Below are 24,375 nucleotides of genomic sequence, written 5' to 3'. Positions count from 1 at the left end.
GATAAAAAATAAAACATTTGTCTCATTGACTTTTTTGATCGAGAAGCCGAAACAGAAAAATACCAAACATTTTTTTTTTCCTCATATTAAATGATCTTCACTCTGTAGGGGGCGCTAGTGCGCCAATGTTCGTTTTTCCACATTGAGCTGGTTTTGGGCCGAGAGTTTCACAACTGATTGACATGTGACGTAAATCTGACTTCGTATGCGCAAATGAGAGCAAAGATTGGCCACGGCTGCAAACACCGTAAAAGTTATCAAAAATCCATGGGTTACTTTTGATGTCCCACCTCATTAGATGATCTCCAGCAACTTTGAACCCTGTCATTGAAACGCCCTAGGAGAAATACGTTAAAATACAACATGAGTGAGAATAGCAATTTTGCAATTTTCAATTTTTAATTCAAGATTCTGGAATTCCTGTGTATCTTTTGACGTGGTCTTAATAATATTTTTTCCTTGTCTTGTCATGGTCTACTTCTGTGTCAATTTTCATGATTCTGCGATGAATTAAATGCATTTTTGGCGTACTTAAGGGAGCTGGCGCATCAAATTTTTGAAGAAATTAGAAAGAATTAGAAATAAGAAAATTAGAAAAGCGCGCGATTGAGACTTTACATAGATAATAATAATAATTAAAGCCGTGAGCGGCGTCGTAGGGTCCAAAGGAGTGGCCGGGGTTGGTAACCAATGTGTATCAAATAGACTGTTTGAACTTTGTGTTTAAGAGTTATCACAGTTTTCTATTAAGGCGTGCGCCATCTGAGAACGCAAAGCATGATGGGTAATTTTCACATTGAGTCTTGTTTAGGGCTGGACAGTCAACATGTGCATCAAATATGAAGTAGTTTAAACTTTGCATTTGTGAGTTAAATGCATTTTTCTATTATGGCGTGCTAAATGGCGCCAGACGCACTACGACAAAAACCATTAAAGATGTGCAAATTAATTCAATAATTTTTAATCTTCAGTGGGTTCTAAGTGTTCTGGCTGAGTTTGAAGCGAATCGCATGGAGCCAATCAGAGTCGTTCGTGCAAATACATTTCCAGGGCGAAACGTCTTTTTTTGGCTGACTTCCTGTTTGGTTTTGGGCGTGGTCATAATGTAACTTTTTGCTCATCTTAGGGTCAGGAATACATGTGGCGAATTCATATTAATCGGGCAAGCCTGCTGGTCGTGCGGTTCCATCGCATTTTTGGCGTCTATAATGCGCGCTGTGCGGCCATTTTTTAAGCAATTTCTTTCATTGCGCCAAATTATCTGATTTTTCAGCATCTCTGAGGTGTGTGAGACTTTGGGTTTCCTAACGGGGTAAACAGGTGTGGAATAATAATAAAAATAATACAGTATGGCCTTCAGACCCTAATAATCCAACCCAATAACAATGTTTCCCTCTTTTTGAGTACCATGAGTTGTACATATTCGGAAAGCGCGGGGGCATGCCTACAACATTGCCCGTTCCTGGTCACTGACGGGCATGTGGCCTTTGCATAGGCTCCGCCCCTTCCCTCACTACAAGAGCAAGAGGCCGTTCGCCAGCTCGTGGCGCTCGGGCCTAATAATCAATAATCAAACAACACAATAGAGTAAACAACACACATCCAATACATGACAAGCTAGCGATGTCTAGTACCCGCTAGGGGTGGACGATATGACAAAAATATCATATCACGATTTTTTCTTTGTGAAATCACGATCATTTTTTCATTCAAATCATTTAGACTATTTTAAAGTTATTTACTAGTTAAACAAACCAATTTACCTTCTTAAAATCATGGCCTTAAATGGAAAAAATAAATTAAAGATCATTTAAGACAAGATAATATGTAAGAAAGTTATCAAACTGGTTGTAAGTATAATTAACATCAAACTAAAGGTCTGACATGTTCTTATAGTCACACAGTCTTTTTACGTTGTTTAACTAAAGTAGTGTAGCATTAGCGACCGTGGCCCAGGTGGTAGAGGGTCGTCTTCTGTTCGAGAGGTTGGGGGTTCGATCCCAGTACCTGACTATGTGTCGAAGTGTCCTTGGGCAAGACACTGAACCCTAAGTTGCTCCCAGTGGTCGACTAGTGCCTTGCATGTCAGTCCTGTCCCACTGGTGAATGAGCTGATATGTAAAGCTTTGAGACTGTTTCAGTGGTGATAAAGCTCTATATAAATCATGTCTATTTACCATTTAGCATTAGCATCACATGCTACATAACAAGGCATCATATCAGTCTAGTGATTTCTATTAGTTATTGAGGTAACACACTCATATTAATAAAATCATACTTTAAACAGTGTTTAAACGCCTCATTTCACACAGTTTAGACAATCATATCCTTTACAAGATAAAACGTTACTGCTTTGGTTACATTAGGCCTGGGTGATATGAACCAATATTCATATCTATATATTTTTACTCTAAATGACAATAGGTGATATAAACTATTTATTTATACGTACTTCTGCCCTGTTTAAGAGCTTAATAATCTGTAATGTCTGTAACGTCTGTAATACTGACTAATAAATGGTGTGGATGTTCTGTGTATGGACCACAGACATATGACAGACACGGCACCGCAAGGGTTCAAATATGAGCTACAGACGGTTCTACGTGATTTGGGAGATCGTTGTCATGTTGTAATCCTTAACGATCTAATATCTTCAGATCTCACACCCTTAGTACCCGCCCACACATCCATTGGACCAATAAGAAAGCCTCTGTGACTTTATCTCATAAATATGACTTTTATTTTATAATCATAACTTTTTATCATGAATATGACTTTCTCATAATTGTGACTTTTTTTATCTCATATTGATGAATGTGATCAAGATTATGATTTTACTAACTCATAATTATGACTGTATCTCATAATTGTGACTTTTGATAACGTACGTGTGTGTGTGTGTGTGTGTCAGGACTCAGTGTGGGGGGGGGGGACTGGGTCGTCTCCTCTCTACCAGTCCAACCATGTGGTGCAGCAGCAGCGCTTTGAGACGGTCACCTCAGGGAAGAAGAAGAAGAAGCAGAAGATGGTCCGAGCAGACCCCAGCCTTCTAGGTGGGACCGCGCTCAGAGCTCAGAGCTAAGCTCCGCCCCCTGATCCTGGTCTGCTCTGATTGCAGGTTTCAGTGTCAACGCATCGTCAGAGAGGCTGAACATGGGAGAGATCGAGACTTTGGAGGACGTTTAAGGGACTGAAGCCGAGCCATGCCCTATGACTGTAGCAGCTCCTCCTCCTCCTCCTCCATCATCATCTAACGGACTCTGCTCACCTTTTCTCACGTTGAAGAAGTTGGAGCTCTGACGTGTTCTCTCCGTTCAACTAGTGATAACGTTTCCAATTGGGTTTCTTTTACTTTACGTTGTGTGTGGGTAGTTTGGGAGAATTATATCCATCATTTTGTTCTATTTATTCAGTCTCCTCCACTTTAAGCCCCACTTCTGTTTCCCCCCCCGGGCTGTGTGTTCACGGGCAATGGCGAAGGCGCCCACTCGTGTCCTGTTTTAAGGACACGTTCAAAGCTCCAAAGTAGTTATCTATTTCTTGTAAAATACTAGAGTGTAAGAAAAATAAACTTTCAACTCTGCATCTGTATTATAATATATGAGAAATGATCTGCTGGAGTCCTACTTTTTTATCGCAGTATAAAAAAAATAAACGGCTCCACGTGTGGCCTGGTCACTTCTGTGTGTCCCATGTCCAGATTTTCTCTCATCAACACGGGTTGTTATCTGTGTTTAATCCAACGTTCAGGCATTACAAAGCACAGCTGAGGGAACAGTCAAAGGAACAGCTGAGGTAACAGTTGAAGGAACAGCTGAGGTAACAGTTGAAGGAACAGCTAAGGGTATAGTCAAAGGAAAAGCAGGAGGAACAGCTGAGGGGAGAGCATGAGGAACAATTGAAGGAACACCTATGGGAACAGTCGAAAAAAGCCAGAGGAACAGGTGAGGGAACAGTCAAAGGAAGAGCTGAGGGAACAGTCAAAGGAAGTGCAAGTGGAACAGTCAAAGGAAAAGCTGAGGTAACAGTTGAAGGAATAGCTAAGGGTATAGTCAAAGGAAAAGCTGAGGGAACAGTCAAAGGAAGAGCTGAGGGAACAGTCAAAGGAAGAGCAGGTGGAACAGCCAAAGGAAAAGCTGAGGTAACAGTTGAAGGAACAGCTAAGGGTATAGTCAAAGGAAAAGCTGAGGGAACAGCCAAAGGAAAAGCAGGAGGAACAGCTGAGGGGAGAGCATGAGGAACAATTGAAGGAACACCTATGGGAACAGTCGAAGAAAGCCAGAGGAACAGCTGAGGGAACAGCTGGAGGATAAGTGAATGCTCCTCATTAAGTTTCAGCTTTTATTTTGAGGTTCAGACTGAGTCAGCGTCTCCATCCTCCAGAGCTCGTTCCTCTGCTACAAACTATTTGGATCGTCTACAAAGTTCAGACGAAGGTGTAAACGTTCCTCTGAGTGTTTTTCCTGCCTTGAAAAAGTTCCTGAGTGTGTGGGCTGTGCTCTGCAGTGGCACAAAGTGTGCAGTGTTCACGCTTTGCAACCTCCACCTCCACGTGCTGGTCTCACCCCTCAGTCGTCTGCTCGTCTGCAGCTCAAACACTCAGTGAAGGAGTCGATATGTTTCCCTACAGAACCAAACTACTGCTGCTGCTCGGCCTTGTGCTCACCGCCGTGTGCTCAGGTAACGCTCCAGCTTACAACTTAGGGCAAAAAGTTTTTCTTCCATTTTTATGTCTTTCTTTCAACCATCTGAGTGGTTTTAATTTATTTTATTCTAAATATGCAAACTAAGAGAAAAAGACAAATGATAAACGACTTAAATCATAAAGCTTTAAAATAATTCGCCAAGAGGATGAAAACATTGGTTCTCAGTGCCGTAAATGATAAAAAAAAAATTTTTTAAAAGTCAAGAGCAAAAAGTAAATGGATTAAATTTTCCAGTATTGTCTTTAGTTAAATATTACTTTGTTTCTAACTTTTTTATTTAACACATTATTAGACCAGTAAGTATTCTGCATTGGTAATAATGACTAAAATCATTTATTTTGTTTCTGCAATTAATTAACAAGCTCTTTAACTAAAATTACTTTTTTAATGCTAAAACATTTTAGATTTTACATTTACTCATTTAAAAAAGGAAATCCTTGAAACATTAGTAAAGCACTTATATCAAATTCTAGATATTTATGGCTCATATTTGCCAAATAAATTAAATAAGTACTTTAAAACATGTTTTTGAAAGATTTCTAAAATGTGAATGTTTTCTCATTTTCATGACATTTGTTGAGAACTTAAAGCGTATAGAGCATTTATAAATAAAGCCATGCTGCGTAATATACTCCTGCACATTTTGTTTAAGATGTTAAATAATTGAGTGAAATTTAACAGATTTATCATAAATGTTTTATTAAATGTGATCAGATACTTTTTAAATGAAACACTGGCTTTAGTTAAGTTTGATCTTAAAACTCATTACGAACATAAATCAAATGTAGCATCAGTTCACTTTATTTTGTCATTTTGCAAATAAAAGTGTATTTACACATGTAAATGTACTCGTGAAAACACATTCAATTCAAAAAATATGCATGAATACAAAGTAAACAAACACCTGAACCCTCAGAAATACTGTATATTCCATTCCTGTTAAAAGACAAATAAATGATGTAACTTTGAAATGAAGAAAAAAACAAATTAAATTAATATAGGTAATTAATTAGACTGTAATTAATTAATCTAAATTAATGGCCTCACAATATTTGACATGAATGCAATGTGTTCCAGTTTAAATGTATGTTGGTACAGTATATGACTGAATCAATGAAAACAATAAATTATCTTTAACAACTAAATAATGTTTATTATTTCATCACTAAGTGCAAACATAATGTGTAACATGAATAAATAATATATTATTCACAAAACACTAACTTATATTTAACTAAGATATATTCATGCTTTTATGGATGTTTAGTAAACTTTCTAAAACAAATGTGTTTTTGTATTAAAATAAAAACGTCCAGAACATTCCAGAGAAATATAAACTGAACAGTGTAAAATATTTATAATATCTGTAAATATCATGAAATAAACAGAACAACTGATGAATTTAGTCTGAAATAGTTTTTCTACATAACAGTTGATAAGTTGGGTCAGACGATGCTATCTGTAGCAGTGCTTCTAGCCCCGCCCACATCCTCTACCACAGAGTGGTCGACTGTCACTACAATCATTTATCACTGACTTTGTTCATTTGTCACTCATGGATTTATTATTGTTCTGAACAATGTCTGAGTGTCAGTGTGGATTGGAGACACTGTCTGCTCCACTAGGACCATTGTCCCTGCTAGCTGCTACATGTTAGCATTGATGTGTTAGCTGCTACATGTTAGCATTGAGGTGTTAGCTGCAACATGTTAGCATTGAGGTGCTAGCTGCTACATGTTAGCATTGAGGTGATAGCTGTTACATGTTAGCATTGAGGTGATAGCTGTTACATGTTAGCATTGAGGTGATAGCTGTTACATGTTAGCATTGAGGTGATAGCTGCTACATGTTAGCATTGAGGTGTTAGCTGCTACATGTTAGCATTGAGGTGATAGCTGCTACATGTTAGCATTGAGGTGCTTGTTGCTACATGTTAGCATTGAGGTGTTAGCTGTTACATGTTAGCATTGAGGTGCTAGCTGCTACATGTTAGCATTGATGTGTTAGCTGCTACATGTTAGCATTGAGGTGCTAGCTGCTACATGTTAGCATTGATGTGTTAGCTGCTACATGTTAGCATTGAGGTGCTAGCTGCTACATGTTTGCATTGAGGTGTTAGCTGCTACATGTTAGCATTAAGGTGTTAGCTGCTACATGCTAGCTGCTACATGTTAGGATTGAGGTGCTTGTTGCTACATGTTAGCATTGAGGTGTTAGCTGTTACATGTTAGCATTGAGGTGCTAGCTGCTACATGTTAGCATTGATGTGTTAGCTGCTACATGTTAGCATTGAGGTGCTAGCTGCTACATGTTAGCATTGAGGTGCTAGCTGCTACATGTTAGCATTGATGTGTTAGCTGCTACATGTTAGCATTGAGGTGCTAGCTGCTACATGTTAGCATTGAGGTGCTAGCTGCTACATGTTTAGCATTTAGGTGTTAGCTGCTACATGTTAGCATTGAGGTGCTAGCTGCTACATGTTAGCATTGAGGTGCTTGTTGCTACATGTTAGCATTGAGGTGCTTGTTGCTACATGTTAGCATTGAGGTGCTAGCTGCTACATGTTTAGCATTGAGGTGCTAGCTGCTACATGTTAGCATTGAGGTGTTAGCTGCTACATGTTAGCATTGAGGTGCTAGCTGCTACATGTTAGCATTGAGGTGTTAGCTGTTACATGTTAGCATTGAGGTGCTAGCTGCTATATGTTAGCATTGATGTGTTAGCTGCTACATGTTAGCATTGAGGTGTTAGCTTCTACATGTTCGCATTGAGGTGCTAGCTGCTACATGTTAGCATTGAGGTGCTAGCTGCTACATGTTAGCATTGATGTATTAGCTGCTACATGTTAGCATTGAGGTGTTAGCTGCTACATGCTAGCTTTGAGGTGCTAGCTGCTACATGTTTGCATTGAGGTGTTAGCTGCTACATATTAGCATTGAGGTGTTTGCTGCTATATGTTAGCATTGCGGTGTTAGCTGCTACATGTTTGCATTGAGGTGCTAGCTGCTACATGTTTGCATTGAGGTGTTAGCTGCTACATGTTAGCATTAAGGTGTTAGCTGCTACATGCTAGCTGCTACATGTTAGGATTGAGGTGTTAGCTGCTACATGCTAGCTTTGAGGTGCTAGCTGCTACATGTTTGCATTGAGGTGTTAGCTGCTACATGTTAGCATTGAGGTGTTAGCTGCTACATGTTAGCATTGATGTGCTTGCTGCTACATGTTAGCATTGAGGTGTTAACTGTATTTTTATGCACTCTTGTTTTATTATTCTATTGTGTTGCACTTGTACTTTTACCACAACTCTGTACAGCACTTTGTGATTTTATCTGCAAAAAGCGCTTTATAAATAAACTACTTACTTCCTACTTACACGTTAGCATTGAGGTGCTAGCTGGCACATGTTAGCATTGAGGTGTTAGCTGCTACATGCTAGCATTGAGGTGCTAGCTGCTACATGTTAGCATTGAGGTGCTAGCTGCTACATGTTAGCATTGAGCTGTTAGCTGCTACATGTTAGCATTGAGGTGATAGCTGATACATGTTAGCATTGAGGTGAAAGCTGCTACATGTTAGCATCGAGGTGTTAGCTACTACATGTTTAGCATTAAGGTGTTAGCTGCTACATGTTAGCATTGCGGTGCTAGCTGCTACATGTTAACATTGAGGTGCTCGCTGCTACATGTTAGCATTGAGGTGTTATCAATCAATCAATCAATCAATCTTTATTTGTATAGCGCCAAACCATAACCAATGGTATCTCAAGACACTTTACAGTAGAGCAGTCTTAAGGACGGACTCTTCATTTTATGGATACACACATATGCATATATACGTATATACACATACATATGTATCCCACACCCAACATGAATTCATCATGGCGGCAAGGAAAACCTTCTGTTAAGCAGCAGGAACCTTGTGTGGATCCCATTCCTATGATGAACAGCCATCCACGTTATGCTGTGTTGGGTGTGTGCAGAGGAAAGGGTGGAGACAGAGTTGTTGAGACTCTGTAACTCCACACTGAGGATCCCACGGACCTGCAAGACAAAAGCCAGAAGGAGAACAGGAGCAAACACACAAGGGAAGAAGCAGACATAGAGGGAGTGTTAGAGAGAGGAATGGGACCCTCTCCGGTCCCTCTCTAACCTAAATGACCTCTCTCTTAACGCCCTCTCCAACCTCTCTCCAACCGAGCATGCCAGACCCCCCCCCCCCCCCCCCCCCCGGCAGTCTATGCCTATTGCATCTTAATTATGAGCTATGAGCTGGTTCCTAACTAAAAGCTTTATCAAAGAGGAATGTTTTGAGCCTAACCTTAAAGGTAGAGAGGGTGTCTGCCCCCCGAACCGTGGTTGGTAGATGGTTCCAGAGAAGTGGGGCCTGATAACTGAAAGCTCTTCCTCCTATACTACTTTTAGAGACGAATGGAACAACGAGTAGTCCAGCATTTTGAGAGCGTAGTGTTCTGGGGGGATTGTATGGCACTACAAGCTCCTTGAGATAGACTGGTGCCTGTCCATTTAGGGCTTTATAAGTGAGAAGAAGAATCTTGAATTCTATTCTATATTTTATGGGAAGCCAATGCAGAGAGGCTAATACAGGAGTAATGTGATCTCTTCTCCTAGTTTTAGTCAGTACACGTGCTGCAGCATTTTGAACCAGCTGAAGTGTCTTAAGCGACTTGCTCAGGCAGCCTGCTAAAAGAGAATTACAATAATCCAGTCTAGAGGTAACAAAAGCATGGACTAGCTTTTCGGCGTCGCTCTGAGACAGGATAGATCTGATTTTAGCAATGTTACGGAGATGAAAGAAGGCAGTTCTTGAAGTTTGTTTTATGTGAGAGTTGAAGGATAAGTCCTGATCAAATAGAACCCCAAGGTTTCTAACAGTTGTGCTTTGTGCCAGAGTAATGCCATCTAGGGCAGTTAGGCTAGCATAGGTTTCTCTAAGGTGTCGTGGGCCCAGTACAATGACCTCAGTCTTGTCTGAGTTGAGAAGAAGAAAATTTTGGTCCATCCAGGCCCTAATGTCCTTTAGACAGGCCTCAAGTTTAGATAGCTGATTTGTCTCACCTGGCTTCATTGATACATACAGTTGGGTATCATCAGCATAGCAATGAAAGTTAACAGAGTATTTTCTCATAACATTACCAAGGGGGATCATATAGATACAGAAGAGGATTGGACCTAGCACAGAGCCCTGAGGAACCCCGTAGCTTACTTTAGTGTACACAGAAGACCTATTATTCACGTGTACAAACTGGTACCTATCAGATAGGTAGGACTTAAACCAGTTTAGGGCAGTCCCTGTGATTCCAAGTAATTTCTCTAATCTCTCTAGTAGAATATAGTGATCTATAGTGTCAAAAGCTGCACTAAGATCTAATAAAACCAGCACTGAGAGTCGTCCTTCATCTGAAGCCCAGAGTAGATCATTAGTTACTTTAACTAAAGCAGTCTCTGTGCTGTGTTGAGCTCTAAAACCTGACTGGAAGTCCTCGAACAGGCTGTTGTTTTGAAGAAATTCACAGAGCTGAGCTGCCACAACTTTCTCAAGAATCTTTGAAATAAAAGGAAGATTAGATATAGGCCTGTAGTTTGCTAAAGTGCTGGAATCAAGAGTAGGTTTTTTGAGAAGGGGTTTGATTACAGCTACTTTAAAGGACTGTGGCACGTAGCCTATTGATAGGGATATATTTATTGTCTCCAACAAAGATGGGCAGACTAGGGGAATAACTTCTTTAAACAGCTTAGTTGGGATCGGATCTGAAAGGCAGGTCGATGGTTTGGAGGATGAAATAATAGAGTTAAGTTCCTGAAGTCCTATATGTGTGAAACAGTTTAGGTTAGGCCTATTTACATTTAATGGTACAGCAGGCCCAGGTGAAGGCAGGGAGTGGCTAATTTTATCTCTAATCTTGTGAATTTTATGGTTAAAAAATGTCATAAAGTCCTCACAGCTGAGGGCTAGAGGAATCATGGGCTCAATAGAGCTCTGACTTTGTGTTAGCCTGGCTACAGTGCTGAAAAGGTACCTCGGATTATTTTTATTTTCTTCAATTAGTGAGGAGTAGTATGTAGATCGACTATGTCGTAAGGCTGTCATGTATTTACTATGGCTTTCTTGCCAGAGTATTCGTGACTCCTCTGTTTTATTGGAGCGCCACATTCTCTCTAATTTACGGGTTGTTTGTTTGAGTGTGTGAGTTTCAGAGCTAAACCACGGAGCTTTCCTCTGACGTTTAATAGTTTTTTCCCTCAATGGGGCAATTGAGTCCAAGGTGGATTTTAGTAGACTAGCAGAGCTATCGACAAGCAGATCCAGTTGAGAGGGGTTATAATTAATATCATAGTTATTTATTGGATGGTGCACTGAGTTTAAGGCAGCAGGAATGGCCTCTTTAAATTTAGCCACAGCACTGTTGGACAGATTTCTACTCCTAACTATTTTATTGCACAGTGCGAGATCCTCTAGGATAATGTTAAAAGATATTAAAAAGTGATCTGATAGCAGAGGATTTTCAGGGTAGACTTTTAGTTCATTAATATCAAGGCCATATGTTAGAACAAGATCAAGAGTATGATTTAAACGATGAGTAGCTTCATTAATAGTTTGAAAAAAGCCAACTGAGTCTATTAGGGACATAAAGGCTGAGCTCAGGCTATCACTATCTTTGTCCACATGGATATTAAAATCTCCTACTATCAGTATTTTATCAGAACTGAGGACTAAGTTTGATATAAACTCAGAGAATTCTGATAGAAATTCAGAATAAGGGCCTGGAGGACGGTAAATTATCACAAATAAGACTGGCTGGCAGGTTTTTGATTCGATATGAGATAAATTTAGAACCAGGCTTTCAAAGGAAGTGTAACTGGCCTTTGGTTTAGGATAGATTAGGAGAGAGGAATGATAAATAGCTGCTACACCACCTCCACGGCCTATGTCTCGTGGCATATGAGTATTTAAATGACTGGGAGGAGTGGCTTCATTTAAACTAACATATTCATCTTGATACAGCCATGTTTCAGTTAATCAGAATAAATCAAAGTTATTTTCTGAGATAAGGTCATTTACTAGTAGAGATTTGGATCTCAGTGATCTAATATTTAATAGAGCACATCTAATGCTTTTATGTTTTGGTGTTTCTAGATTTGAGATTTTAATTTTTTTCAGATTTTTATAATTGATAGCTCTTTTATTTGATTTTATGTTAAAATCATTGTGTTAGCTACTACATGTTTAGAATGAAGGTGTTAGCTGTTACATGTTAAGCATTGGAATGCTAGCTGAGGCTCAACTGATCCACAAACTCTTTCTCTAACAATTTTCACACAACTGGACATGTTCACTTCACTAGTACTGAACAAACATTAGGTGTGTGAATAAAGCAGAATAGTATATATAAATATATATCTACTAGTACACTGTCCTGCTTTACTAGTAGGTCTACTCATGGACCTTTACTAGTAAAATCTTTTTGTTTACTCGTACCCTAAGTTTCACTAGTAGTAGTAGTAAACTGTAGAGTACTAGTAGAACTAGTAAACCTATAGAACGCTGTGTGGGCATAAATGTGATATCATGAAGATATCAACCATCATTCATCTCAGTTTAGGTTTACTAGTGCACTAGTAGACTTAACTAGTGACGCTAAAGGTGTCAGTATCATATGCTAATAAGGGGGCGAAGAAAATACATCCAGGCTGCCATGGGCTTTATAAAGTATTCCAACCAATCAGAGAGCTGAATTTGGTTCTAATCCCTCCTGCTTCATTTACATTAGATCTACTCGTCTAGTATTACTATATTTTAAGTTTACTAGTAGCACTAGTAGTCTCTCTTTTTATCAATAACCTACCAAACTCATGTTCAAACGTCTTCTCACAGTAATCTACACTCCAACAAGCAGCTGCTGCTCCATCCTTGGTGCAGAACTGGCTCAAGGATTCATTCCTCATGTTGAACACCAGAATAACTATGTACATGTACTTCTCAAAACGCCATGTTGAAGTAATCAGATCAAATGTCTTTCTGACCTGGTCTCAGAATTTAAATTTCTAGGGGTAGTCGTTGATCCAACACTTTGGATTAAATGGTGACAGGTTGTCACATTTAATCTTCAATATTTCTGGCATATTCAAAATAATGTAAACATGGGTGATGCTAAAACCTACCACGACTGTCATGATTTAAAATAACATAAACTATTGGATTTTCCAAATATGATGAATTTGAAAATGGCCTGTCTGATATACAAGGTTCTACACTTTCTCCTCCTCCATCAAATCTAAAGATAATTCACAGAGGACCACATGAGCCTCCACCAGAGAAGACTTTATAGGACCCCACAGGTTCCCACCTTCTGTCTGCCCGAGGTGGAACCTGTGGAATAGTTTTCCTCTAAAACTGAGAGAATGTTACACATAGTTCGTTTAAAGCCCAGTTGAAAAAATGGTGACAGGAAAACCAAAGTTGTATGTTGTATTTTATTGTCTTTTTTTGATTCTGTAGTATGCACATTATGTAAGATAAGTGAACATGGATGAGTGGTTATGAAGCTGAATAAATGTGTAACTCTAATTTGATTATTGTATAAAGAGCTTTTGATCATTTATAGATAACAATGTACTTACTGTAGATCTACATTTTATTCTGCAATGTTTTGTAACCCCTGTATGACCCCTGTGTGACCCCTGTATGACCCCTGTATGACCCCTGTGTGACCCCTGTATGACCCCTGTGTGACCCCTGTGTGACCCCTGTATGACCCTTGTATGACCCCTGTGTGACCCCTGTATGAGCCTAGCCTGTGGTACTATGAATGAAAATTAGCCTTTGGCTACAATACAGCGTGTTTACATGCATGCGTTCCATGTTTGTTCATTAACATGCACTGTATCTATCAAATCAATAAATAAATAGTCGACAAAAACAGTTTTACTAGTAAAGGTTTTGGTACACTAGTTAGTGAGTAGAGCAACTATTAGGAAAGTCATCTGTTAGTAAAACTAATCGTAGTACTAGTACTAGTACTAGTACTAGTACTAGTACTAGTTACCCTGTTTGCTTCTCTAGTGAAGTGTACTGGTGCACTGTTAAACCAAAGTAGAGTTTAATGAGGGTTGATAATATCACATGTATTTATCCTTCACTTTTATACGCACTAACTAGTATTGTTGTGGTAGTCGAGACCGGTCTTGGTCTCGAGAACAAATTTTAAAGGTCTCGGTCTCATGGAAGATTCCATTACTGTACATCTCCATTCATAACTGACCGATCTTTATCAAATGGAACAGTTATTCTTTTAATTCTCTCACTGAGTTTCATTGACATCAGATCCAATTGATTCATTTCATGGTGATTTGTCTAAAAATAAAGTGTGTCCATTCATTGTGACCTACTGTATGGTTATTAATGTGAATATAAATTAGTTCCAGGGACCATTTCAATGAAAACTTACTACACTACACACCTGAGGTAGAATTACCGTCTGTGACATGAAACTATCAGTAATATTAAACTATTTCATATTTTTTCTCGATTAATTTGGCAAAAGTAATTGAAACTTTTCACCAATGGGGGGTCAGTTATCCTTGACCCCATTCATTGAGGATTGGATTAGATGACATCACTTTAAAGATGAGCTGTGCTGACTTTATGATGTCAACATTTCATTTCCATGTGAGTGTATTTGCTGTGATGGTTGTGTCTTAAAATGGTTTATATGGTTAAAAACAGAAGCTTCTAAGTTTTCTAACGGTATATGAAACTAGTGATATGTTGCTGTAATTGAGAAGCATCTCATCTCTATAGAGCGTCAATGAGTGAGAACATGTATGTTGACCTGTATTCAGGACACGAGTCGACATTATCAATTATGTTACTAATCATTTTTACATTATTGTATGTGTTACACACAGATGGTCTATATATTGAATTCTATTTTCTATTTTGCCCCCCACCCTAATGTTAATTAGTGTGATCAACTATTCTCAATGTGACGTTCTTTAGTTTACCTTTAGTTCCTCATATTTCCGACATTTGTTTCATTTACTATGTATTTATGATGATATAACCTACAAGTGTAATTCAGCTACTAGCAGTGTTTATAACACTGTTAGTAGCTGATTAAGAGTTTTAATTCATTTAAGTTAATGTCTAACACAGACATACACATGTAGAAGTGGGTGATGTGGGGAATGATACGATTTTTTCATTGGAAAATCACAATCACAATGATTTTTTTCATTCAAATCATTTAGACTATTTTAAAGTTATTTACCAATAAAACAAACCAATTCACCTTCTTAAAATCATGGCCTTTAATGGAAAAAAGAAATTAAAGATCATTTAAGACAAGATAATATGTAAGAAAGTTATCAAACTGGTTCTAAGTATAATTATCATTAAACTAAAGGTCTGACATGTTCTTATAGTCACACAGTCTTTTTACGTTGTTTAACTAAAGTAGTGTAGCATTAGCATTAGCATCACATGCTACATAACAAGGCATCATATCAGTCTAGTGATTTCTATTAGTTATTGAGGTAACACACTCATATTAATAAAATCATACTTTAAACAGTGTTTGAACGCCTCATTTCACACAGTTTATACAATCATATCCTTTACAAGATAAAACGTTACTGCTTTAGTTACATTAGGCCTGGGTGACATGGACCAATATTCATATTTATATATTTTTCCTCTAAATGACAATAGGTGATATAAACCATTTATTTTTTATCAATAGTTTTACAATAAAAACAATAATAGGTCAAAGTCAGTGGAGCCACAAAGACCCTTTTATTAATCACTAGCAGCACAATAACTACATTTTGACTTTTTCCTTCATTAAGGCTGAAATGTGATTAAATGATGTAGTGATGATTTTTTCAGGGCAGCTCTGAGTTGTTGAAAGTAGTTTTTAAAGTAAATCACATTCAGGACACTGTCTCTTTAAGAATGTGTAAATAGCCCCGTTAGCTGCAGCAGCAGCAGAGTTAGTTAGAGAAGAGAAACACATGCAGTGTTTCCTCAAACATCTCTCAGTGTTTAACAGACAGACAGACATCTGCACTGAGCCTCTGACAGACAGTCACTGACACAACTGACTGTGTGTCTGTGCACTGGGGGGGGGAGCGTAGCGTACTTCTGCCCTGTTTTAGCGCTTAATAATTCTTTGGTGTCTGTAACGCTGACTATTAAATGATGTGATTTGGCAGAAAAAAAACCTTTGGATGTTCTGTGTATGGATCACAGACATATGACAGACACGGCACCGCAAGGGTTAAAATATGAACTACAGACGGTTCTACGATCTCATGTTTTAATCCTTAACGATCTAATCGTGTCAGATCGCACACCCTAATACAAACCTGAGTGAGTGAGAGAGAGAGAGAGACACACAAAATGTTAGTTTTACAGACAAGTAAACTAACACTATAACACACACACACACACACACAACAATATAAACAGTGAACAAAATTGAGTAGTTACATACCATCTCAAACGGCGTCTGTCCTCTAGAAATACTTTCTTTTTAAAAACATGTTGATGATTCGCTGCGTGTTGTGTGAGGTGTTGTTAGACCCGCCTTACGTTGCTTCTGATTGGTTCATTATTGTGTGATGCCTGCCATGGTTGGTTAGATTTAGGCACAAAGAGACATGGATTGGTCTGGGATTGGTTATCTCAGTCAGTCAATCAGAGTTACTCGAGCTACGGCAAGCCATGAGGATCAAAGTTCGTTATCATGAAAAAAAAATTAAAAGAGTATTGAATGGGCAAATATAAGCGTGAGAAATGTCAAGTGTGGCGTGAGAATGCATCAAATTGCGTGACTGTCACACTCAACGCGTGAGGCTTGGCAGCACTGTGCCAAGTGATGCCAATAGCATACACTGTGATGTATGCTATTGCTAATGATAGGATAATGCTAGCACTAGGCTAATGCTAACCCAACTGTTGGATAATGTGATTGCTAGGCTAATACGATTGCTTGGCTAATGTTAATACAAGGCTATTGTTAACATTAAAGTTAGGCTAATGCTAACGCCAGGCTATAATTAACGCTAAACTAATGCTGATGCTAGGCTAATATTAAGCTAATGCAGTGCGCTGCGGGCCAGCACCTGCATCTTCACCTTCCATTTTCTTCAGGAAATGCAAATATTCTAGTTATTATTATTATTATTATTATTATTACGTCACCTAGTGGAAGTGCGTCTGATTGTCAAAACAACATGATGTCCTTTCCCTAACTCCTTTAGGAAGTCTCCTAACACTTTTCTTTAACCCTGTGACCTCATCCACAGGGTTAAGGAAAAGTGGATGTGAAAGGAGATAGGAGGGAATATTCAGACACAACCTTTATCAGTCATATTGATCTATTATTGTGATGTATAGGAATAAAATGTCCTTTTGAGAAGGATTTTAAAAGGTGTTCTATGGTGCTGATGCTGAATGGACTGGATTTGCACGTTGTTGGTGGAAAGCTTGTGTTATTGGTGCGAGCTTCTTATTAAAGGCAGCTCACACAGAACTGTTTCATACACACACACACACACACACACACACACAGGCTGTTCTTTGTGTCCAGCTCAAGGCCTCATTGATGCTCCACTGGCCTTCAGCCCAGGCCTCAGAGCTCCACCAGGACGTACCTGAGAATCAACGCACTGCATCCTCTGCTGTGAGTGTCTGTGGATGTCTGACGCAGTGTTCAGTGCTCGTGTGCTCCAAACATGTTTGCACTGAGGTTTGTTGGTGACGCTCTGAATGGACCACAGACAGGACAGATAACGTGTTTTTCCTTTAGTTTCTCTAAATGTTTGGAGAAAAACTCCTTGACTGGGACACTACAGGACAGACGCTGCCAAATTATTTACAAGATTGCAACAAATCTTGTTTAAAATGTAGTTTTAAGGTAAATAAGGAGATGTGGAAGTGATGAAACCAAAATGTAGTCAAATGTGCAGTTTAATGAAATAACTCTAGGTTTAAACTGTCAGTTCAGTCAAAACCAGTTTAAAGCTGATCTATAACTGAGTTTAAAATGATCAGGGAGCTCAAACCTTTCTGTGAGTATTATATTATTATGTATTAAGGTTTGTTCACACTGAACGTTACTTCAGCGACCATAGTTGATTAAATTGCACGTGATGAGTCGCTTGAACATAGTCAAGCATTTTGCTCTCTTCATTTCTCCACCCTGGACAGATTGGAGGGAATCAACAGGGGGAATGCGTAAAAAAGCACGCGCGGCCAAACGTGCGCTAGTGCGTCTACACCGAGGGAAGCCTCCGTGCTGCGCAGGGAGAAGAACATTGCGTACTGCGCATTTTCTTCCCCTGCGAACAGGTCCACCTCAGCCCGACCATAACGGGCCCACAGCTGCCGCACCACCTCTGGGTGCAGCATCCATTCCTTGTAAAGAGTCACGCTCCTGGATAACAGGTTGGCGCCCAAGTTCATTCCCGCCCTGACGGTTGATGTACGCTACTGCCGTGGTATTGTCCTTCCTCACCAGGACATGATGTCCCCTGAGAGACGGAACGAAATAGATGAGCGAGAGGAACACCGCTGACAGATCCAAGTAATTTATGTGAGTGTGCTGGAGGACCGCATTCCAGCGACCCTTCACAGCCCCACCCTCGTGGGTCCCACCCCAGCCTGTTAAGCTGGCATCCGTGGAGACCACCTTCCTGGACGTAACAATGCCCATAGGCACCCTGTCCGTCAGGAAGCCCAGGGCACGCCAGTGGCGCAGAGCCGCGCCACACTCCGGCATAACCAAAACCCTCCGTGCGCCAGGATCAAGCCCATGTGAGGCCACCCACAGTTGGAAATCCCTCATGTGAAGGTGACCGAGGCGGATCACGAGGATGGCCGAAGCCATCAACCCGAGTAAACGAAGACACAGTCTGAACCGAACAGACATGCCCTCCCGAGACACGCCCCGAACGTCTTCACCCGCTCCGGTGAAAGACGCGTGGTAAACGGTACTGAGCGCAGGGACAAACCCAGGAAAATTATTTCCTGTGTAGGGGACAACACGCTCTTTTCCGCATTCACCACAAATCCCAGATTTGACAGGTGATCCAGCAGAATGCGTGTGTGCGCCCTGGCCTCCGCCTCTGACTGTGCTCAAAGCAGTCAATCGTACAGGTACGTAGACAGACAAATAGTCTTAGTGGAGCGATCGCAGCATCTGTGCAGCGCACAAACACCTTCTGGCTCAAAGAGAGGCCGAACGGGAGAATGCGGTAATTGTAACACACACCCCGGAAAGCAAACCGTAGGTATTTTTTGTGAGGGGGATATATTGGAAAGTGGAAATACGTGTCCTTGAAGTTGACAGACGTGAACCAAATTCTGACGCACCAGACGCAGTAGGGAGGAATGTGTGAGCATCCTGAAGGTGAATTTCCTGAGGCACTTGTTCAGGGCCCGTTGGTCCAGGATCCCAGATCCCCCATGTTTGGGGACCAGAAAGTACCTGTAGTAGAACCCCTCCCGAGACCGAGCAGGAGGGTCCATTGCGAGTGATCTCCTCCTGTAACACACGGGCCGTCTCTCCGTGGGCCCGAGAGTGATTCATGCCGATGAAACGGGGAGGGACAGATGCAAACTGTAGCCTGTAACCCTTCGATGTCGTCTATAATACCCAAGGTGGAGCCGGATCTCTTTATCCTCAGAGCGCTCTGGTGTACCCACTGAGAGAGGAGACATACACGGAGCAATGGCGCCCTCTCCCAGAGGCAGATCGTAAACAATCGGAGAGCCCAAAAGTGGTGTGATGGCGCCCCCTGTCGGAGGCCGCTCACACAGACCGAGGCAGCCTAATCGTACAACGGTGCAGCCCCCTCGCAGCAGTGGGTCATATGCCACCAGGGGGACCGGCCGCAGCGGCCTAGGGGCATGAGCAATGAACACATCACTCTGTTTTGAACGTGTGTGTGGGTGCGTGCTCGTGGACATGTGGGTGGGGCAACAGCCAAACGTCCTGCGGAACCAGTCTGTCTCTCCCGAACAGCAGAGGGCCAAGCCTTGGCAGGGGAAAGGACGGGGAGAAAACAGCCCAAAAACGCACCGGAGAAAGCAAAGGAGACGAAGCTAGAAAACAAGGGAACATTAGCTTCATCATTAGAGGAGAAGAGAGTGGTCAAACAGTCTTTTTCTTCCTCCTCGACAGCGTGCGGTGAGCCGGTTGTGCCGGTGCAGCAGCAGCCGTCGGTTCCCGGGCCAGGTGGGCGGGCCTTGATGAGGCTGTGACGGAGCCAGCCGGAGAACGGACGGTATTGCTGCTTTAAACCTCGGACCCTGGGGAGCAGCCTGAGGGAAAGCCCTTTGTCGCACCGGTGGAGATGTGAGTGGGGGTTTCCTGGGGAAGCAGAGGCGAAGAGCCTCATCGTCTCTCTTTTTCTCCTCGCAGCGCAGCTGCATCAAAAACAAAGCGGAGCCGAAAATTCAACAGGGTCAGCGAGGATGACACTTTTCTCCCAGTCAGACAGTTTGGCCAGGTCGAGCCAGCGGGCCCGACCTGGATATCTCCTCCATCGTCACCGGGTGCTGAGACAAGGAAAAATCCTCACAAAGTTCGGCCTGAAAGGCAGTGAGGAGAGAGAGGACATTCAGCACCCTGACTGAGAGAGCAGCGGCAGCATATGTCCTACCGGACCGGTCCGACTGGAGACAGTCCGGTGAGAGCCCAGAGGGAGGACCAACTTGCGCACAGGCCCGAAGACACCGAGGGCAGTGGGACCAAGACGACAGCGAGGTGTGCTGAGGTCGACGCATGCAGCATGCAGCGGGGCTAACACTGGAGTGAAAGAGCCGCTGGGGACCAACGTGTCCCGGAGCAACAGCGCTGGAAGGAGCCGTCAGTCGGGGCCTAGGCTCGGAGGTTCACTACTTTTCGGCGGCAAAGCAAGGTAAGAGCTGTATTCTACGCATTTCTTGACCAGTTGTGGTTCAAAGCAGGAGCTAGTTCTGCCAGCATCCGGTGACTGGAATAAAGAGAATCTGCCTGTGGACAGTTAAATTGGCAAAGAAAAACGCGAGATAGCTGAGAGGAGAAGAGGTGTTTGAATGGTGCGCGCCTGTCCGCGTCCTCCTTTTATAGGAGGTGGATTACCCCATAGTGAGACATCTCGTGAAATATTATGAAATAGACCCACAATGGAATTGATCAGTAATGTTTCTCAATGCAATCGACCAAAATGTTTCTACAAAAAGAACGGGCAGTGGTGAGCCCGCTTGTATGTACAGAATGTTTGCGGCGGGATACACGATGGATATCTGTTGAGGACGTGGAGGAAGTTTACATGATTAGAATTTATGATAGTCAGTATGCTGCTGATTAGGGTTAGCAGTTTTCTGATCTATTGCAAAGTTTGGATTACATTAGCAGCTGTTTTAGGAAGGCTGCCAGTCATTTGTGATGGATGGAGCAGGGCTCTCAACACTAAACACTAAACACAACTCAAAAGTAAGCAGGAAGCTATTTTGGAACGTTTACGCGGAATCAAATCTAACTTGGAGAAGTTAACAGCTCAGCTTTTGAGTTAAGACCACCTTATTGGATTACTGCTGGAGACCAGGACTCCAAGCTAACAGAACTGTGCTTTAGTCTGACCAAAAACAAATGGGTTATCATCATTGGCTCCCCTCACAAGCCAGACATTCAAGGCTGGTTCATTTATTCACCAAGATTTGTGTAGAAATGACATTTCCTCCTCCTTCCCCCACCGCCACCTGGAACTTTGTTTCTGAATCAGATCTACCCAAGGTCTCACATCATCTGTGATGGGCTGAACTGAACCGAATGAAGCAAATGGATTATGTTTCAATGCCTTCTAAAAGGAACTCAGTTTAGGACCTGCCATTTTTCCCCTTTCCTCTCCTTTCCTTTTATTTTCCCACTTTTTATCTAAACATGATGGCACCACACATGGCCGCCTCGGTGTGTTGTTGTGTGTGTTCTTTGCTCCAACTGCCAAATCAAATTCCTTGTGCTGTTTTTAAACTGTACTTGGTGAATAATCTCCTTTCTGATTCTGAAATTAGTTACAGGTTTTAAAGACACAGCTAAGCTAACCTTAAAGACTAAGTGCTAACCACTAAGCTAACCTTAAAGATGAAGCGCTAACAGCTAAGCTAACCTTAAAGACAAAGAGCTAACTGCTAAGCTAACCGCTAAGCTAACCTTAAAGAAAAAACGCTAACAGCTGAGCGAACCTTAAAGACAAAATGCTAACCTCTAAGCTAACCTTAAAGACAAAGAGCTAACAGGTAAGCTAACCTTAAACAGTAGAAAGCCACTGACTGTTCAACACATTCATGTAAGGAATAAGCTCACACTTTGTGAATACACACGCACGCATGCACACACACACACGCACGCACGCACGCACGCACGCACGCACGCACGCACGCACGCACACACACACACACACACACACACACACACACACACACACACACACACACACACACACACACACACACTACCAGTGCCTGAAAGGGACAAAATGTTCATCCTCCACAAAGACGTCTTTATACATCCATACGTGAGTGGAGCATTCATCAGAGGTCAACATGGAGGGGGGCGGAGCCTGTTCTGTAGAGTAACGTTAAAGGAACAAATGATGGGTTTGAGGTCCAGATCAACACCATGATTATGATGATGATGTCACTTCCTGCAGACGCGGCGTCCGCTCACAGAGACAGTCAGGACACCATGTCTGGGGAACCGCCCACTGAGCCCCCCACCACGGAGCCTTTCGAGGGTCGCACGGAGCCGTCCTTTACCTACGACTACGAGGAGGTGTCCCACTCACACCCCTCAGATGGAGAGCAAGGTATCACACCTCCAACACCTTCCTCTTTCAAAATAAAAGCCAATGGAAGGGAATGAAACCTTGACCCTGTGTGTGTGTGTGTGTGTGTGTGTGTGTGTGTGTGTGTGTGTGTGTGTGTGTGTGTGTGTGTGTGTGTAGGAGTGCTGGGGCCTGGTGCCATCACAGCCATCGTCATAGCGGTGTTCCTGGGGGCGTCGGTTCTCCTCGCCCTCATCGTCATCGCCGTCAGGAAGTTCACCTCCTCATAGAACCTCAATGTGTGTCAGGGTTGAGCTCAATTACACTTACTGTATGTCTATGTTCAGTTACAAAAGAAATTATGATTAGGATGGCTGGCATTTTTTTTCCAACTATTATAATTTTCAATTACAATTACGTTCTCATTGACTTAAGTGCATTTATAATGAAAGCTTCAAGCAGTGTCCTCACAACCACACATGTCATGAAGTGGTGCACGTTGAGGTGTGTTACATGTCAGGGTGTGGCAGAAATGTTAGTGTTGAGACGTAGCTGATCATTTTCAATGATTATATCACAAACTTTCCTGCAATGTTCTGTGTAAATATAATGTCTATGATTTCCTTTTACCAATAGGTGGCGCTATGACTATGAATGACGGTTGGGTTAAACTATAACTAATTTTTTGGCATACAAATGAAAGATGCTATAATTAATTAGCATCTACTTAGCTCTACAAACTCTTAATAACTTCCATAAGCGTAGAACATCATCCTAGTGAACAGGATGCTAAGAGGAATATTTACATCTATAAACATTCAACTTTATTGTCAAGATTGTTTTATAACAAAACCAAATAAACATGTATGTTTAAAATAAAAATATGAATGTGTGCAGTACTTTAACAGTGCAGTGTTGGATGCAAGATGTATCTCTAGTAAAGCAAGGAATCGCTGTCTGTCTGTGATGATGATGTCATCAGTGTAGAGAGTGATGATGTCAGAATTTTGCAGAAGTTCCACGGTGATGATGTCATCAGTGTCAGCTGAGAGCAAATATAATTTTCAAGGGGGCGCCATTGAGTCATTTTGCCAGTCACATGTCCAATTCCCCCAAAATATCACATTTTTCACCAGTCCTAATCTGTGTTCAATTTTTCATGAGTTTTTGAACGTGTTTAGGCCCTAAGAAATGCAATCACTTTTTTGTAAGAATAATAATAATAAAAACTAGGCGCATTACAATCGGGTCCTACGCACGTTGTGCGTTTGCCCTAATTAATCACATATACTGATCCTTTAATAAATAATCTTATTAAACGTAGCCTTCCTCTTGTGTTAGCTTTCTGTTAGCATCTCTACTGCTAACAGGTCAGTTTGACCCATGTCTATAATCAACTGTAAAATACACTAATAAATATTATCTACCATCTAATTAGTTTATCATCTATTGATTACCTTGTTAGGATTCATAATCAATGAATATATTGGTATTAATATTTTCTGTCAGTATACCCATAGATTTATATATATATATATATATATATATTTGTTTTTTTTAAATGGTAAAATGATTCTCAACTGTCGTAAGAAAAGTTGATCTGAAACATATTTTAATTATTAACTACGTATGCGTGAGACACAGAACTGTAACATTAACATTGTTCACCATGTTTGAGTTTATTTAAATGATCAATTACAGTTTTTATAGAATTTTCATGCCAAATACAATTACAGTTAATTATATGAACTCAATTACAATTCAATTGCAATTACAACAGCAATATTCTTTGAATTACAATTATAATTACATCATAATGTTGCCTAATTAAAATT

General features: G+C 41.1%; 2 protein-coding genes across 2 annotated transcripts in view; both read left to right on the top strand.

The window, feature by feature from the left end:
- gigyf2 (GRB10 interacting GYF protein 2) overlaps window positions 1-3,678 on the top strand; it is a 68,874-nt gene extending 65,196 nt beyond the window's left edge. Inside the window, 2 exon segments of the mRNA XM_028472394.1 lie at window positions 2,912-3,053; window positions 3,119-3,678. Of these exon segments, the coding sequence (XP_028328195.1) occupies window positions 2,912-3,053; window positions 3,119-3,186 (210 nt within the window). The 3' untranslated portion in view covers window positions 3,187-3,678.
- An 882-nt stretch (window positions 3,679-4,560) lies between these two features.
- snorc (secondary ossification center associated regulator of chondrocyte maturation) lies at window positions 4,561-23,149 on the top strand. Its single transcript, XM_028473601.1, has 3 exons — window positions 4,561-4,680; window positions 22,427-22,582; window positions 22,721-23,149. Exons 1-3 carry the CDS (start codon window positions 4,617-4,619, stop codon window positions 22,828-22,830), a joined length of 330 nt encoding a protein of 109 aa, XP_028329402.1. The 5' UTR covers window positions 4,561-4,616; the 3' UTR covers window positions 22,831-23,149.
- The last annotated feature ends 1,226 nt before the right edge of the window (window positions 23,150-24,375 follow it).

The sequence above is a fragment of the Gouania willdenowi genome, chromosome 17 (genome assembly GCF_900634775.1).
Source record: "Gouania willdenowi chromosome 17, fGouWil2.1, whole genome shotgun sequence".
Taxonomy (NCBI): Eukaryota; Metazoa; Chordata; class Actinopteri; order Blenniiformes; family Gobiesocidae; genus Gouania; species Gouania willdenowi.
The sequence above is the reverse complement of the archived record's forward strand: the minus strand, read 5'-3'. Positions and strand labels throughout refer to the sequence as shown.

What these genes read in the sequence shown, in the direction of transcription:
- snorc (XM_028473601.1), top strand. Translation starts at nt 4,617, where the DNA reads ATGTTTCCCTACAGAACCAAACTACTGCTGCTGCTCGGCCTTGTGCTC. An exon ending in GCTCACCGCCGTGTGCTCAG is followed by an intron (nt 4,681 to 22,426) that starts GTAACGCTCCAG and finishes CACTTCCTGCAG; the next exon opens with ACGCGGCGTCCGCTCACAGA. An exon ending in CCCCTCAGATGGAGAGCAAG is followed by an intron (nt 22,583 to 22,720) that starts GTATCACACCTC and finishes GTGTGTGTGTAG; the next exon opens with GAGTGCTGGGGCCTGGTGCC.